This window comes from Pundamilia nyererei, unplaced genomic scaffold (assembly GCF_000239375.1).
Source record: "Pundamilia nyererei isolate P.nyererei 1_Seehausen unplaced genomic scaffold, PunNye1.0 scaffold00399, whole genome shotgun sequence".
Classification (NCBI taxonomy): Eukaryota; Metazoa; Chordata; class Actinopteri; order Cichliformes; family Cichlidae; genus Pundamilia; species Pundamilia nyererei.
In genome coordinates this window covers 303,135-318,555 of record NW_005187800.1, presented here as the reverse complement: position 1 = coordinate 318,555, position 15,421 = coordinate 303,135, and the positions used below count along the sequence as shown (strand labels likewise).

At 40.0% G+C, this 15,421-nt stretch overlaps 1 protein-coding gene across 1 annotated transcript in view; it reads left to right on the top strand.

Annotated features, from left to right (window-relative positions):
- The first annotated feature begins 1,250 nt into the window (after positions 1 to 1,250).
- cacna1ba (calcium channel, voltage-dependent, N type, alpha 1B subunit, a) overlaps positions 1,251 to 15,421 on the top strand; it is a 305,842-nt gene continuing 291,671 nt past the window's right edge. The window contains exons 1-4 of the mRNA XM_013915926.1: positions 1,251 to 1,766; positions 1,938 to 2,233; positions 5,311 to 5,416; positions 8,270 to 8,409. Of these exons, the coding sequence (XP_013771380.1) occupies positions 1,704 to 1,766; positions 1,938 to 2,233; positions 5,311 to 5,416; positions 8,270 to 8,409 (605 nt within the window). The 5' untranslated portion in view covers positions 1,251 to 1,703. The remainder of the gene's footprint in view (positions 1,767 to 1,937; positions 2,234 to 5,310; positions 5,417 to 8,269; positions 8,410 to 15,421) is intronic.

Below are 15,421 nucleotides of genomic sequence, written 5' to 3'. Positions count from 1 at the left end.
CAGGAAGAAAACCAAACATTGCATATATTTTTTATCATAACTCTGGTTTTACGTGGCCTATAAACACAATTTAAAAACTGGTATAAAGTCCACACTTTTTCCGTCAATTGTTCCGTCTGTCCTGCTCACATCTCCAATGGTTGTACACGTTGTCATTAACGTGGCTTCACCCCACATCAGCCACCCCACTTTGCTAGCTAAAACACTGGTGTCTGCACATAAGGACACTGTCCTAGCCGCGTATATACGAATGTCAATTGCATCATTGGCTGTGTCCCAATTCAGGGTCTGCACGCTTGAAGTACGCGCACTACGCGTACTACATACCTGTGTACTATAAGTATGAGAAGCACGAAGTGAGAGGCTTGTGAAATGGGATGGTCTAGCCTTCATAGCGCTGTTCAGGTTGCCTAGCAACCATGATACTAACAGCAAGAAAAGTTTCATACAGCATTGCCTGACAGAAATGAAGGAGAAAAAATGTTTTGTTTGTCATTCATTTTTGTCATGACATCACTTTGATTAGTTTGTGCGCAACACAGACCGTGCCAGCAGTGCGCAATTGCGCACGCGAGCAACTTAGAGGGAACATTGGTGAGTTATTTTGAGGTGACATCAAATATGCAGTGTTATACAAGCTGTACACTGACTACTTTTCATTGTATCAAAGTGTCATATCTTTAGTGTTGTCCCATGAAAAGATAGAATAAAATATTTACAAAAATGTGAGAGGTGTTTATAGTATCTCACTTTTGTCAGATACTATAACACCCCTCACTATATGGGAGATGTTTTAGTCTTAGGCGTTTCTGGGGAAATTTTTACAGTAAACAGAAGATGCACTGACAACATTTGGAATAACTGTATTATCAGTGTATGAACGTGTGTGTCAATGGGTGGATGACTGAATGTGTAAAGGGCTTTGGGGTCCTTAGGGACTAAGTAAAGCGCTATACAAATACACGCCATTTATCTTTTTTTTTTTTATGAAACTTTGAGTTTACTTTGGAAATATTGACCGGAAATCGTTTCGTCCTATTTACTGTTTGATTTTCGAAGGGAATCGAACCGACATAATTTTGTTTATATCGCAGTTACATCAGTTTTCGCTGGGTTAGTTGCAATATTTTCAAAAACCGAAATCAGATCTGTCCACAAACAAGCTCTGATTTTGCCGGAAGTCATTTTCATTCCGTGTAACTTGACCCGTGGCTCGTTCTCCTCCCTGTTGCTATGGTAACAGGGCTCGCCCAGGTGGAGCCACTGGCTGGCGTCTTGTTGGTCACGTGGGGGTCTGAGGAACAGTAGAGAAAGTGGTAGCTACATTCCCATTAACCGCAAATTCATGGAAACAAGCAGCTGCACTGTGATTTCTCCTCGACGAACGATCAGATGAAATTACATCAGTTTTTTCTTCCGTGGGGCAAAGTGCTTTAACGAAGACTGCTTTTAAGTCACAGCGGTCAGCAGTGATTAAGAAAAGAAATGCGACTGTTTACAGACATTATTTGGTGGAAAACAGGTTTACTCACTGTGACATTTCGCGATTTTTCCCTCAGCTGTATTATCTTGTCTTGAGGTGGCTGTCTTTTAGACACGGTGTTCCGTTGTCTCCGCATCCTCTAGCATGAACTTGTAGCGTTGACGCCAGTATAAAAGCTACCTGCGAGGACGTGGGCAGTCCGCCATGAAAATGATGCATCATGGAATGTGAGCGTCTAAACTTTAAGCAACAATTCCACGCCGCGGAGAGTAAAAACATGGAGGTGAGGCAATAACCGACTGAGGCTGATGAAAAAGAGCCTCCCTCAGCTCGTTTTTTTGTGTGTGTGTGACTCTGCTGGTCGTGGCCGACACACGCACCCAAAGGACCTGCACGGGGACGGGACGTCAGTGTGTGTGGTGATGCTTCTTCTCTATTTTTTTTCTGGTGTCAGTTTTGGTTTCTCCAGCAAGGTCTGCGCTATTCCGCAATGGCTCGATTTGAAGACGAACTGTCCGGCCGCTATGGAGGCGGCTGCCCCGCGGCCCCTGCCAGGGGGGGCAGCCGGCAGCCGGGGCCTCCGGGTGGCCAGAGGATGTACAAGCAGACGATGGCCCAGAGAGCCAGGACCATGGCCATTTACAACCCAATTCCAGTCAAACAGAACTGCCTCACCGTCAACCGCTCTTTGTTCATCTTCAGCGAGGATAATGTAATACGGAAATATGCCAAAAAGATCACCGAATGGCCATATCCTTACAACCCAGTAAACCACCAGATAAGCCGCTCTGTCCTGTATAAAACCCGCATGCCTGACGCCGAACTCCCAGGAAATTTTATGGGGCCTTATTTAGAGGCAGAAGAAGCCGGCATCTAGAATACTGTTTATTAATTAGTATAAATATATGTTAAGAAAGCAACAATACGTTCAGCTAAAATGTAAAACTTGCACAGCTGGCTCTCTGGTTGTTTCCAGTGTTGGTCACAAGTCCCATGCTGCTAAATGCTGTAGTCATGAGGTTTTTTTGTTTTTTTTTTATAATATAGCACATCTAGGTAAGAGCTGAAGTTTATGTGTGATGATATGACTATATGGGCTTCTCGGTAGATCCTTTTCTTGTCTTCTGGTGAATGCTGTGCTCTGCAGATGGTGCTGTCCAGGGAACTGAACTTCAGCAATCTGCAGGCTTTCCTCAGCAGTGAGGCGGTGGCACGCTGCATGGGTGTGACACAAAACAAACAAGCGCTGAAATGCAGCAGGTTTCAGGTTATAAAGCAGCTCATGTCTGTTTGGTAGATGTTGTGCACAGTGAGTGAATGCCACCTGCTGAGCTTTGTATGCTGACCAAAATCATTTCTTACTGGTGTGCATTTAGATTTTTTCTGAGGAAAAGTCCCTGGAAAGACACCTGTATATGTGCATGAGTGTTCATGCAATTAACTCACATTTAGTTGTGGAATAGTATCCATTGCGTAAGTCACTGGTTGGTTAACCTCTGGCATGATAAAAGTTTTCTTTTATCATTTTTAATGTCGCAGTGCATTAGTGAGCCATTTATCCTGGTGCGCTGCAGGAGGATTTACTGTGGTTCGAAGCAGTTGGAGGCCTGGTGGCTGGAATCCATCGGTCTCCTCCCTCTCCTGAGGATCCTCTCCTACTGGCCGAGCTGTATCGTCCGTGAGGGGTACACTAATAACACGACGGCAGTGCAATGTAGGGAGCGAGATACCCAAATGAGCGGTACAAATCTGCATTTAATTTCTTTTAAAAAGCAGACGTTAAATTAAACACTGAAGAACTGCTGCATATCACCAGATATGCATCACCAAGCTCCCACCACACTGGAGACTTAGAATGGTGATCACTTTGGGTTGTCTTGCTTTTGCAAAAATCAGGGAGTGTATTAGAAGATAGATATAGCTCTCTAGTAAGGTGCTAGTAAAATAGTACGACTATATTGAAGGGGCACGTCGTGAAAATATTTAGTTTACTGTACTGTATTTTTCTGTGGGTGTAGATGGAGAAAGTAACCATCTATACACACAATTATAATCAGGAGTTGTCATCCTTGATTTTTAGTGTACAAATTTGACTGGAAGTGTTTGTTATAAGTGACCAAGTTGAGGTCTGCAGATCATGAAAAGGTTTTCCTCAACTCGTGTAAGAACAAAGCTGGAAAGATTAGTTTTGTAATGTAAAAGGTTACATTGTTAAATTGTAATAAGTAATGCAATTAAATTTAAATGAAAGGAGTACAACTTATTTCAGTTAGTTTGGTACAGGAATTGCAGTGCTAGGTGTTTGGCAGATGGGAGGTAGTGCATATTCAAACTATTAAAAAAACCCCACACAGTTCAAAAGAATGCTCTAACAATATGACAAAAATGGCATTTATAACAAACAATGTAACAAAGGTTATATTTCAAATGTAATCCACATACACTGCAAGCTTTTTATCAACATCACATTTTTACTCTGTAGTTTTTAAAACAAATTTTCCCAGTATCTGACTACAGTTACATTTATTTTATGAGTTCATTATAGAACTCTGTTGTATTAGAACTGTTATATATAATGGAATAAAAATTTCCATTACCGTTTCATTGACTTTGTTTGCAGTACAAATGTAAACATGAAAAAAACAGATATCAAAATTTGAGCCCATAATACCAAATGACTGAACCCAGTCTAGATACAGGGACACAATTTTGTCCTTTATTCTTCTGATTATACTTACATTATTTGTGTCATTTTATTATGGAGTGCTTCCTGCATAAAGGAGTTTCTGTGCTTCCTCTTCTCCCTAAAGCAGCGTTAGCTTCCCATTTCCAATATTGTGATAGCAGCAGCAAGAGGGAAAGGGAACATTTACAAGATGGTAGTGCTGCCAAAAACACAGTAAGCTGAGCTGGAGTTGGGAGACTTAAGCAAGTTAAGATTTTCAATGGAAGTAGATATATTGGATGTTGAATATGAAGCTGCTAGGCAGCAGGGAAAGAGAGAGACCACAGAGAAGCTTTATGCATATATTGAAGGAAGACATGGTGTAACACAGGAGAATGCTAGTTGTTGGAAGAGATGGAGGCAGATGATCTGCTGTGGCAATATTACCAGTTAACATAAAAGGATAGCTTTGGTTGACCTATGAAGTGATAGCAAAAATGCCGGTGTGTCAGCATTGCTCCGCCCAGATGATTGAAACAGAGCTAGGAACTGAACTTGGAACTTAAAAAAAGTGTTGTGTTAGGAAATAATAAACAAACAAAACACACTGATTGCTGTACTGAGTAAGTCCTTGAATATATTTCTGCCACAAACTCACTCATCATCTACCCAGTTCTCTTCATTCTTACTATAAAACCCTGATGGATAGGGACATTAGTTCATGAACTATTTCTTCTTCCTTAATACATCATTTCCAAGTTGACACTTAGTAGCTGTTTTACCTGCTCTGTTGTCTAACCTTCCATTTATTTCTCTTGGTATGACAGAAAGATGATGACAAGCAGGCTAAAAGCTTTATCACTGATGGATGAGGTAGCCACAAAAAATAACTGCTATGAAATTTAATTGTAGCTTCAAGTGCATGCACTCTGTTTCTTTGAATCTTCTCCAGTATTCCTCTCCAGCCAATCTGATACATAACCTAGCACAATCATTTCAACAGAAAGAGATGTCTGGTGCCAGTGCCAAAACTTTCTATTCATGCATAATGCTGTTACCTACCAATGTAAAGGGGGGAATGGCTTTGTGTCAACTTTCGTCAGGTTTCTATGTCTTGATTTAATGTTTGCTAGTTTTCACAAGACTTCCTTAACACTGTCACTCCATTTGAGTACATGATCTTGGCTACTATTATAGCAAACTGCATTGTGCTGGCCTTGGAACAACACCTACCGGCCTCAGACAAAACCCCAATGTCAGAGCGTTTGGTAAGTAAAAAAGCTGGTTGATTCTTTTATTGTGTTACACAATAGAAACAGCAGTTTGTAAATGCAAACACTGTGAGGATTAGCATTGTTATTTTTAACAGATGTTTTTCTTTTGTCTGGAATGCATGCATGCATGTCTCTCTGTAAGTAAATAGTTTCTATTCTGCAAACTCTGCTTCCAAAAAGTTTCTGATTTCATTCTTTCCTCTTTTACCTAACTGTGTGCTCATGGGTTTGACCATTTCAAGTAGTATCAAGTATCTAAACTGAAAAGATGTGAAGATACCAGTTTTCCCCTCAGCATGTGTCCTTCCTCCTGAGCGCTGCAGGTTGTGTAGATCCATGCAGAGCTGCCTTTGATCCCCATTGTGTCATTACCACAGGCTACCCCTGCTCCATCTTCCTCCCACCGAACTCTCTTGTCAAGTCTTTCTATTAAAGAGGGAAATAGTGGGAGTTACAATGGCAGGGCTGCTTTAGAAATTAAATACCACATACCATAGATTTCATAAAATGTCTGTGTTTGCCAAGCAAAGTTATGGAGTTGTGACAAGGGCTACAATTTAAGATTATTGCTTTGGGATTGTGTAGTGTCAAAAAAACGAATAAAAATTAAAAAGCCAAACTGAAAGCTCCCTGCTGTGATAAGGAAGCGGTTGAAAGTAGGTATCAATAGGGCTGTTCGATATAACGATATATATCGCATGACGATATAAAAATGTCTATCGTTTCATTTTACGCTATCGTTTGTTTTGTAGTGTCGCAAAATAAGCAATATTTTTTCATCGTTTTGATGGTCACTGCAGTGGCTATATTCATTTCTTAAAGTTCTCTCTTTCTCTTATATTTTATATAACCACACTACGGACGGACAAGCGCCTGTTTTTATGTGTTGTCGTTAGCAACAACGATGGTAATAGCATCGCGTGTCCGCTTGTTTATGTTCCACAAACCTTTCACAATAAAGCTCAAGATCCTGTTGAGACTTTTCAAAATAAACTGAATCACGTGAAAGAGCAGAATATTTACGGATGAGAAGTAAAGAAGAGCTGCCAGGTGCTAAAAAATAAACCTTAGACTCAAACGTTAGAACAGGCTTTTCCCCGCAGCACGCCGTGTAATAAATACTCACAAAGAAAACGGTGTCTAAATGTCTAAAAATGTTTAGTTTCATGCATCGGTTAAAACACTCGACTCCAGCTACAGGACGCCCAGCTGGAAACACTTCCACTTCCAGCAAAGATTCACAGAATTTACAGAAAATGTTACATTTTTGTGATTTATATCGTTATCGGGACGATAGAATTGTTATATTGGGATATGAGATTTTGGTCATATCGCACAGCCCTAGGTATCAATACAGAAGGGGGAATAATTATTTGATCCCCTGCTGAATTGGTAAGTTTGCACACTTACAAAGAAATGAACAGTCTCTAATTTTATGGTAGTTTCATTTGAATGAAGAGACAAAATATCAGCTAGAAATAAAATAAAAAAAAACACTAAAGAAAAAATTTGTATTTGATCTCCTACAATCCAGCCTTAATTCTGGCTCCCACAGATTCGCCGTGTGGTCATGTGTGCTCACACAGATTGCAATCAGTTAGTCAATTAAATACATTTGGTCTGTCAAAGGACATCAGGGACAATATTTTAGACCTGTGGAAGGCAAAAACAGGCTACAAGACCATCAGCGAGGAGCTTAGGGAGAAGGTAACTACTGGTGGTGTGATATTCTGTCGCTCTCTAATAAAATTAAATGATCATAAAACTAAAAAACAAATCTACTATAAGAATTAGACTGTTCATTTTTTTCCAAGTGAGCAAACTTACAAATTCAGCATAAGATCAAATAATTATTTCCACTACTGTGTAGTCTTTTGTATGATTTTTATAATCTTATACTCTATTAATTGTTGATTTGGTTATTTGAAAAAAAAAAAGGTCTGTTATTCTATTTCACTGCAAGGGAAGTAGTAGAATTCGCCTGTTTGAGGTAACAAAGATATTAGTTGCACTTTTATCAACATGTAATTAACCAAAATGGTGCCTTCAATGAGGTTTCAAGGCATTTGATAAAAGCAGCTATAGATCACTTTTATGGTGATCACACTACTATTTGATGTTGCCATCCAAGTCAGTGCACCCTTTATGCTGATGGATGAACAGGCTGTAGCATGAATGTAGCTTGCCTGTAATGTTACTATGTTACTCTCAGTCTCTCTGTACAAAAAGTTTCATTTTTAAGAGGAAGTTAAAATACTGCTCGAAAACGAGCAGGAGGACATCTGCATGTGTAATTGCATTGTAATGGGCAAAATTGGATTAGGGTTATATTATATGTCGGAGTATTCTGAGGTGTGAAGTTGATAACAGATCGCTTAACCGTAACCAATTATTGATTAATGATTACCTTTATGATACTTTTTGGAGTTTGTTTTTTGAATAGATTGAATAGATGCCTTGACCTAAGTTTGAGTACTTTTTTAAAACCTCTTCTCACTTTAAACTCTATTAAGTTAATGGAGTGATGAAGCCGAATTAATTATACTGAATCAGTCTACCAGCACTAGTTACACCATGTGTTATTCCTTTTACTGGGGGACACCTCTAGTTTTCTAAATCGTTTCCAGAACTCACAGATTCACAGGGAAAAAAAGGTTTCGATTTTTCGTAGTTATAGTTCTTTTGGTGGGTTAAAGCATCTGTAGAGCTTGCTTTGTAGAGGATCACGGACACTTAATGATCTAGACCCTTCTTTTTCATTGTGTATTATTTCACATTATCTGTCTCAATCTTTATAAATTTATGTCTGCAGTTTCAGAAATCCTTTGCTCTTCTTTCCTCTTACAGGATGACACAGAACCCTACTTTATTGGAATATTTTGCTTTGAGGCTGGCATCAAGATCATTGCCCTGGGCTTTGCGTTCCACAAAGGCTCCTACCTGCGTAATGGCTGGAATGTAATGGACTTTGTGGTGGTCCTAACAGGGTGAGTAGCACAGGCCTAATGGCTTATGTAGCTGCTAACTGACAGAGCCGATGGGCAACAGCGATTAATGAGAGGCGGGAGAGAGCTTTGTTGTGTATGTGTGTGTGTTGCATTTCTAATGATCAGTAGAGCTGAGCCATTCCAGATGGTTGGGTGTTTTCTTCCTGTCTGAATAATCAGTGTCTCAGTAAGGGGAATTGTCTGCAGTAGATGTGCAAAACAGAAGGAAATCAGAGAACACAGCACAGAAAGGACTATAATACAAATCCAGTAAAAGCTTCTTTCTTTCTGTTTTTCATCTTTAAAATCATGAAAAACAAACGGATTTTTGAGTAATAGCAAGTTTTGTTTTTTTCAGGGGATTGTGTTGAGTTTAAGGCCATGGCTAGTTCCTTCTGACCACTCTGATGAAAGCACTTAGTTGTGGTTTTAAGAAATTTAGAATAGATGGTACAAATCTTTTTGGAAGTCTGTCTCAAACATGCATCAGTTTCTGTCATGTTTGTGTTGAAAAGTTTGGCCAAGTTAACAAAGGATATATCTACACTGTAGATATTTCCCCAAAAAATGTAAGCAGAAACACAAGTAAAGTTGACTTTTTCATAGAGTCAAACTGTAAGAGTTTAGTTTACTTTGTTAACGTTGTATTTATTCTTGTGACTTAAGATAAGATAGCTCTTTATTGTCATTGCACAGTCATACATAGTACAGTAGTACAATGAAATTGGAAAAACTGTCCTGCGTCGGCACTACATATAACACAACACGACACGATATGACACATCCAAACGCAACAAACAACACAACACAGTATATTAACTTAGTATAAAAAAGAAGAATAAGTGTATGTGTATTGCACACTGTTATTATTGCACATTAATTATTATTGCACCTTGTTATAAATATAAATATTATTGTTATTGTTTTAAACATTGTTACCTCCCCCCTAAAAAAGTCCAGGGAGGTATCCAGTCAGGTCAGCTATTTACATTGATTAGGGCTATTGCCCTGTTGTAAAAGCTGTCCTTGAGTCTATTTGTTCGGGACCTCAGCAGCCTGAACCTCCTGCCAGACGGCAGCAGCTTATACACCCGGTGTCCTGGGTGTGTGCAGTCCCGTAGGATGCTGCGTGCCCTCTTGAGACAGCGAGTGCTGTACAGATCCTTCAGGGAGGGAAGAGGATGTCCAATGATTTTTTGGGCCATGTTGATGACCCTCTGGAGTGCCTTTCTGTGTGCTGTGGTGCAGCTGGAGAACCACACACCGATGCAATATGTCAGCACACTTTCAGTGGAGCAGCGGTAGAAGACGGTCAGCAGCTCCTTCTTCAGGTCCATTTTTCTGAGGATTCTCAGAAAGTGGAGACGCTGTTGGGCCTTCTTTAAGACCGCAGAGGTGTTAGAGCTCCATTGGAGGTCTGTGTCTATGTGCACACCCAGAAACTTGAAGCTGGAGACCCTTTCCACGCACTCCCCATTGATGCTGACAGGCTGCAGCTCGGACTTCCTCCTTCTGAAGTCAACTACCAGTTCTTTTGTTTTGGTGGTATTGAGGTCCAGGTTGTTAACTGCACACCAATCTGACAGCCTCTGAACTTTAGCTCTGTACGCAGTCTCATCTCCCCCTGAGATGAGCCCCACCACAGTAGTATCATCTGCAAACTTGATGACTGTGTTGTCTGGGTGGGAACTAACACAGTCATGTGTGTACAGAGTGTACAGTAGGGGACTCAGTACACAGCCTTGTGGAGAGCCCTGAGGAAAGATGAGGCCCCACTCTAACTCTCTGTACACGGTCTGAGAGGAAGTCTCTGATCCAGCGGCAGGTGGTGGAAGGAAGTCCAATTTCCAGCAGTTTAACTATTAGTCTGTCCGGGAGTATCGTATTGAAAGCAGAGCTAAAGTCAACAAAGAGCAGCCTGCACTTCCAGGTGAGAGATGGTGGTGTGGAGCGTTGTAACGATGGCATCTTCAGTTGATCTGTTAGCTCTGTATGAAAACTGGAGCGGGTCGAGTGTGGGTGGCAAGCAGGACATGATGTGACGTCGGACCAGTTTCTCGAAGCACTTCATTATAACAGGTGTTAGAGCAACTGGTCGGTAGCCTATTAAACTTCTATACTGCTATACAGTTTAGAACCCTTGATGTTTATTTGTACCTTATGAAGGTCAGTCTGGAACTTCAGGTAAAAATTTTGTATCCCCTTTAAAAGTGATGCAATGCTTTTGCATCACTTTTAATTGCTGTTGAAGTGTGGTAACGGTGAAAAGGGAGAGGCTGTATTGTGGGGGGTTGATGCTGGAAGGGCAGGGATCAGGAGACTGCTGTTATGCTGCTGAAAGTCCCTGAACACGTGCTAGCCCCACTGGGGGACAGGCCAGCCTCTTTTACGTAATGATACAGAGATTTATTTGCAGCGTCTTGGGCTGTGAGGAGCCTCGTTGCAACAAACAGCCTCTGCCAATTCCCAAACCTCTCATCAACACCTTAACCTCTTGCTGGATATCACTAAGAGTCAGTGAGACTTTTGTTCCTGTTAGCTGGAAACAAGGAAATATAATAAATGTCTGGTTTGCTAATATGTGTCTGAGATCTGCTTGTTTGCATGTTGCATCTTTATTGTAGAACCAAAACCGTTTGTGTTCTGCATAAATACTAAATATAAATATGTTAAAACTAGCAAATATAAGGATTCCTTTATATAATCAGTCAGTTCTAACGATCCCATGTGAGCATCTCAAACTGTCAATTTTCTTGTTCCATAGCTTTAGTGTATCTAATGAAGCTATAAAAAACTTTATACTATAAAAATTGTCAAGTTACAGGCCTTCAAAGTACATGCAGAGAATTTTGCACTTGTTCATCCTTTTTGAGCCTTCCTAACATAGAAAGAGCTATACTGGGAGCCCAATCCAGTCAAAAATATTTTCTTGATAAGGATGGAGGATGGGTTACACTGGCTTACATATAAATCTAGTTATCTTCTGATGATGGCCTTTTTTCAAGCTATAGGCAAGTGATGGAATACTGTGGGATTAAAAATAGGCTTAGCATGTGCATTACGCAACAAACAATTTCTGTTATATACTTATGAATAATAGAAACATTCTAACATATGCAAAATGTATGCAAGGAACATTTCTCCTAGTAAAATGCTTTCTTTGCATAAGTACCCACAAGTACTGTATGAAGCATAAATCGTGTGTTGAGTGTTGAGATTATTGACAGGTTGTTAGAGCATTTGTGAGAGAGAGAGAGAGTGAGAGTGTCTGTGTGTGTGGCTGGGTGTGGATGCAGCTCAAGCAGGCCTGATTCAATTGGGGCTGAACAGGCTGGCATGTCAGCCATAATTGAAGGGTTGGGTGGTGGATAGAGGCCATTACAGCCGTGGTCTGGTCATTTTATCAGGGCCGTGCTACACTGATGGGTTGAGCCATGTTTTCTGGGTAGATATCGGATCACTTGTGCAGAGTGCATGCAGCTGAACACACACATGCAGGTAGTGCACTTAAGCATGCTTGTACACACATGCTGGCCAATCATTTCTCAGTGATGATGTCCATTTCCTGCAGGATGTGCTGTGTGAAAACCCATAGCAATCATGTATTAGCAGTGACTCATTGATTATCAGCATTCAGCTCATCTGAGCAGTCATCTTAGCAGGTTGTTTGTAACTTGAGTATAACATGACCCTTCATGGTTCACTCTGTTGTGCTTTCACAGGTTGCAAATGCCACATCCTCTCTTCCATGTAACATGAAAGATTACATAGAACACTTGGATAATAAGGAATTATAATATTATATTGTTGAAGTAACAAATACATTAACTACGGATTTATGTAATTTTGGCAATATTGCACTGACAGAGGGGAAAAAATAGAATTTTTATAATATCGGTTGTAAAACTCTCAGGAGAGAGATCACAGACTTTAAGGTGGCGAGGCGTGATTGCGGGTGCCACTCAAGTGCGGGTGCCACTCAAGTGCGTCCGACTCCCATGCAGGGGCACTGCAGACCACGCCCCGCCACACACATTAACCACATGAAATACATATTTAGGCAGAATTTTGCAAATATCTATTTTTCATTTTTTAGCAGCATAGTGCTTTTTTTCCAATTACTTTTTAAAAGTTAGGTCAACGCTCCAAAAGCCCACAGGCAATATAAGGGTGGCGGCTCACAACAGTTTTTGTTTGCTACATGGATGATTTTAGTTAAGCTGGGTGTCTTTCCTTTTTTTATATTTCTTTAAGAGTTCAAAATGTGTTAATTACATAAATAAAATTTAATTTTCTCTGTAGCACTTCATGGATTTCATAAGCAGCACGCTTTAGTTGCTCTGTGGATTCTTTTAAAAAGCAGTTAAAAACATTCCTGTTCAAACAAGCCTTTTGTTGATCCACGTATTTGATATTCTTAACATTTTTTACATTTGACCTTTTACATTGTGTATAATGTCTATTGATTGTATTGTTTATTTTAATATTTGTGTACAGCGCTTTGTGACTGCCTGTCTGTGAAAGGCGCTTAATAAATAAACTTTACTTACTTACTTTAGTTGTTCACACAAAGCATAAAGGTAAAAAAAAAACAATATATGCAGTGTTATCTTCATTTTAGATGTCAAAAAGTATTTGCGGCTCCCAGTGTTTTCTTTTGCGTGGAAACCGGGTCCAAGTGGCTCTTTGGGTGTTAAAGGTTGCTGACCCCTGGTCTAGGTATTCCTAACGACCCCTTAGTCTTTCATTATTATTGAGCTGATGTCATGGAGTTGCTACGGATCAGACTTATTCTGTCACATCCATCGTCACAATTAGGCCCTTCTTAGAAAGACTTAGGTCCTTCCTTTATTCCCCAGTTCAAAATTGGTGAGTACTGTTCACTTATTCATATCCCAGAATTGATCTCTTTTAGCTTAATAATAATTCATAGCCTATGTGAAGCAGTTCGAGGGCCATCTTGAACTTGCTATCAAATGATCCCATCACACATCACAGATGCTTGCTCTCAAAACAGGGGCCTGAATCGTCTTTCATTAGCTGGTAATTAGATAACTCTACAATGTTCCAGTCTGATGTAGGGAATTGCTAATAAGAACATGTATTTGCCTCCTGCATGCTCCTACCAAAATCAATAGTGTATTGAGCTGAACACAGAAGGAATAGATTCTCCTCAGCAGTCCTCTTTATAGCTGGCTGGATCAAAGCAGCTGCTGTTGGATTTTTGCAGTGATTTTTGCTCATCCCTAAAATACATGCCACACACAGCATACGTGCATATGTTTCTCTTATCAGTAAAATGTACCATATTCAATATTTTTTAAAATATGTTTTCATACATATTAGCCCTTTGAACTTTCACGTATGATATTAATAAATTTAATTATATAAAGCTGTGGGTGACTGGAATGGCCTTACTGGGATCACTCCCTCTAACACATGGTAGACATTTGTTTTGAGCAAAAATGCTGTTGTCCTGTCAACAAACTGACTGTGCTGTATCCACTATTATCTAATGAAGTGTTGCATCAGATACTACTAAGATAACATTTTCAGCTCATGGTACCTTTCAAAATAGCAACCTCATGATTTCCTAGCACAGCATTGCATTTTAATGAGAAGATCAATGTTATTCACTTTACCTGATTCAGTTTCAGGGCAGTTTTTCAGACATTAGAGGATTCCACCTCAGTATGGTATATCCTGAGCCTGGCTGAACAACATTTCTTCACTCTTGCTCCACTTTGCTCTCAAAAAGAAATAGCACACGGGATTCTGTGCTTGCATTTCTTATAGGAGCTTCTGTGTTACAGTTTCTCATTTATTTTCTACACATGGGAGGTTTTTAATTTTCTGTACTGCAGTGACACTGTTTTGTGGTTAGAGGTGTGAGGTTGTTGTCGTTCTTGGGTCGTTGACCCAGTGTTTTGAGTTTTGTGGGTAGTTCTGTGGGTAGATGATTTATTTAAGCTTATTTAAGGTTTTAAATGGCTTCAAATGGCTTGAAATTTGTCAAAGCATGTATTTTTATTTAATTTGAGTTCATGGTCTACTGCATTTAAATCTCTGCTGTGTCTGAAGCAGGAGGTGGTACACCTTGTGTAATTGTAATTCTGAACTTGTTTATTAAATAAAGACATAATTGTTTGGTTGGTGTCCAATACGAACCCTCGGGCTCCAAGTTTTTTTTGGTTTTTTTAACCACTGTATCATTATTATTTGAATCAATGATTAATCAGTTCAAACTTTTTCACAATTGTGATAAAGCCAAAAGGTCGTCATTTTCTGTGTTTGAAACTTATGCATCTGTCTCCTTGAAGTATAGTGATGATGGTTAAATGTTGGACCTTGTCATTGCACATGTGAGGCATTTCCTCTCCACGCTGCCTCATTAAGCTCAACAGAACCAGCCTCAGGCAGTTACAGCCTGTTAGCGGAAAAGGAACAAATTGGAAAATGAGACAGCAGCCGATAGGCATCTGCTGATGTGTTTTCTTTTTTGGACTGATGTGTCTGAGTGTGCGATCGATGCCCTGCGCAGTGTCTCAAGCCCCATCCTCCATTCGGAGTCCTCCTTTAGACTGTTTTGAAAGCTGTTTGCCTTTCCTGTCATGTCGGCTGAACTTAATAAAGTTAAATAATGACATGTAGATATTGAGAAGCCTTTATAATTTAAAAATATAGTTCTAAAAATAAGACAATTATCATTTCAAAATATGTATAGCAAGACTGCAGAGCCAGCTAGTACTGTGTCATGCTAGTGGCCTGAGTGTTTACTTGGCACATCAGGGCTCGCAAAATCGCTAGCCCGACGTCCTGGGGCTAGCGATATTTCCAGTCGGGCTACCAAAATCTATCTCTGCCCTGCACATCGTGCAGGAAGGAAAAATATATGTCAGTGCTTTTGCATTCTTTCGGAAATGTAGCTGGGTAATTATGTCATTGGCATCGGTGAGCCACTGTCAATATGTGACATATTGAAATCGCGTTTGAATTTGCGCTTGTTTTTTGC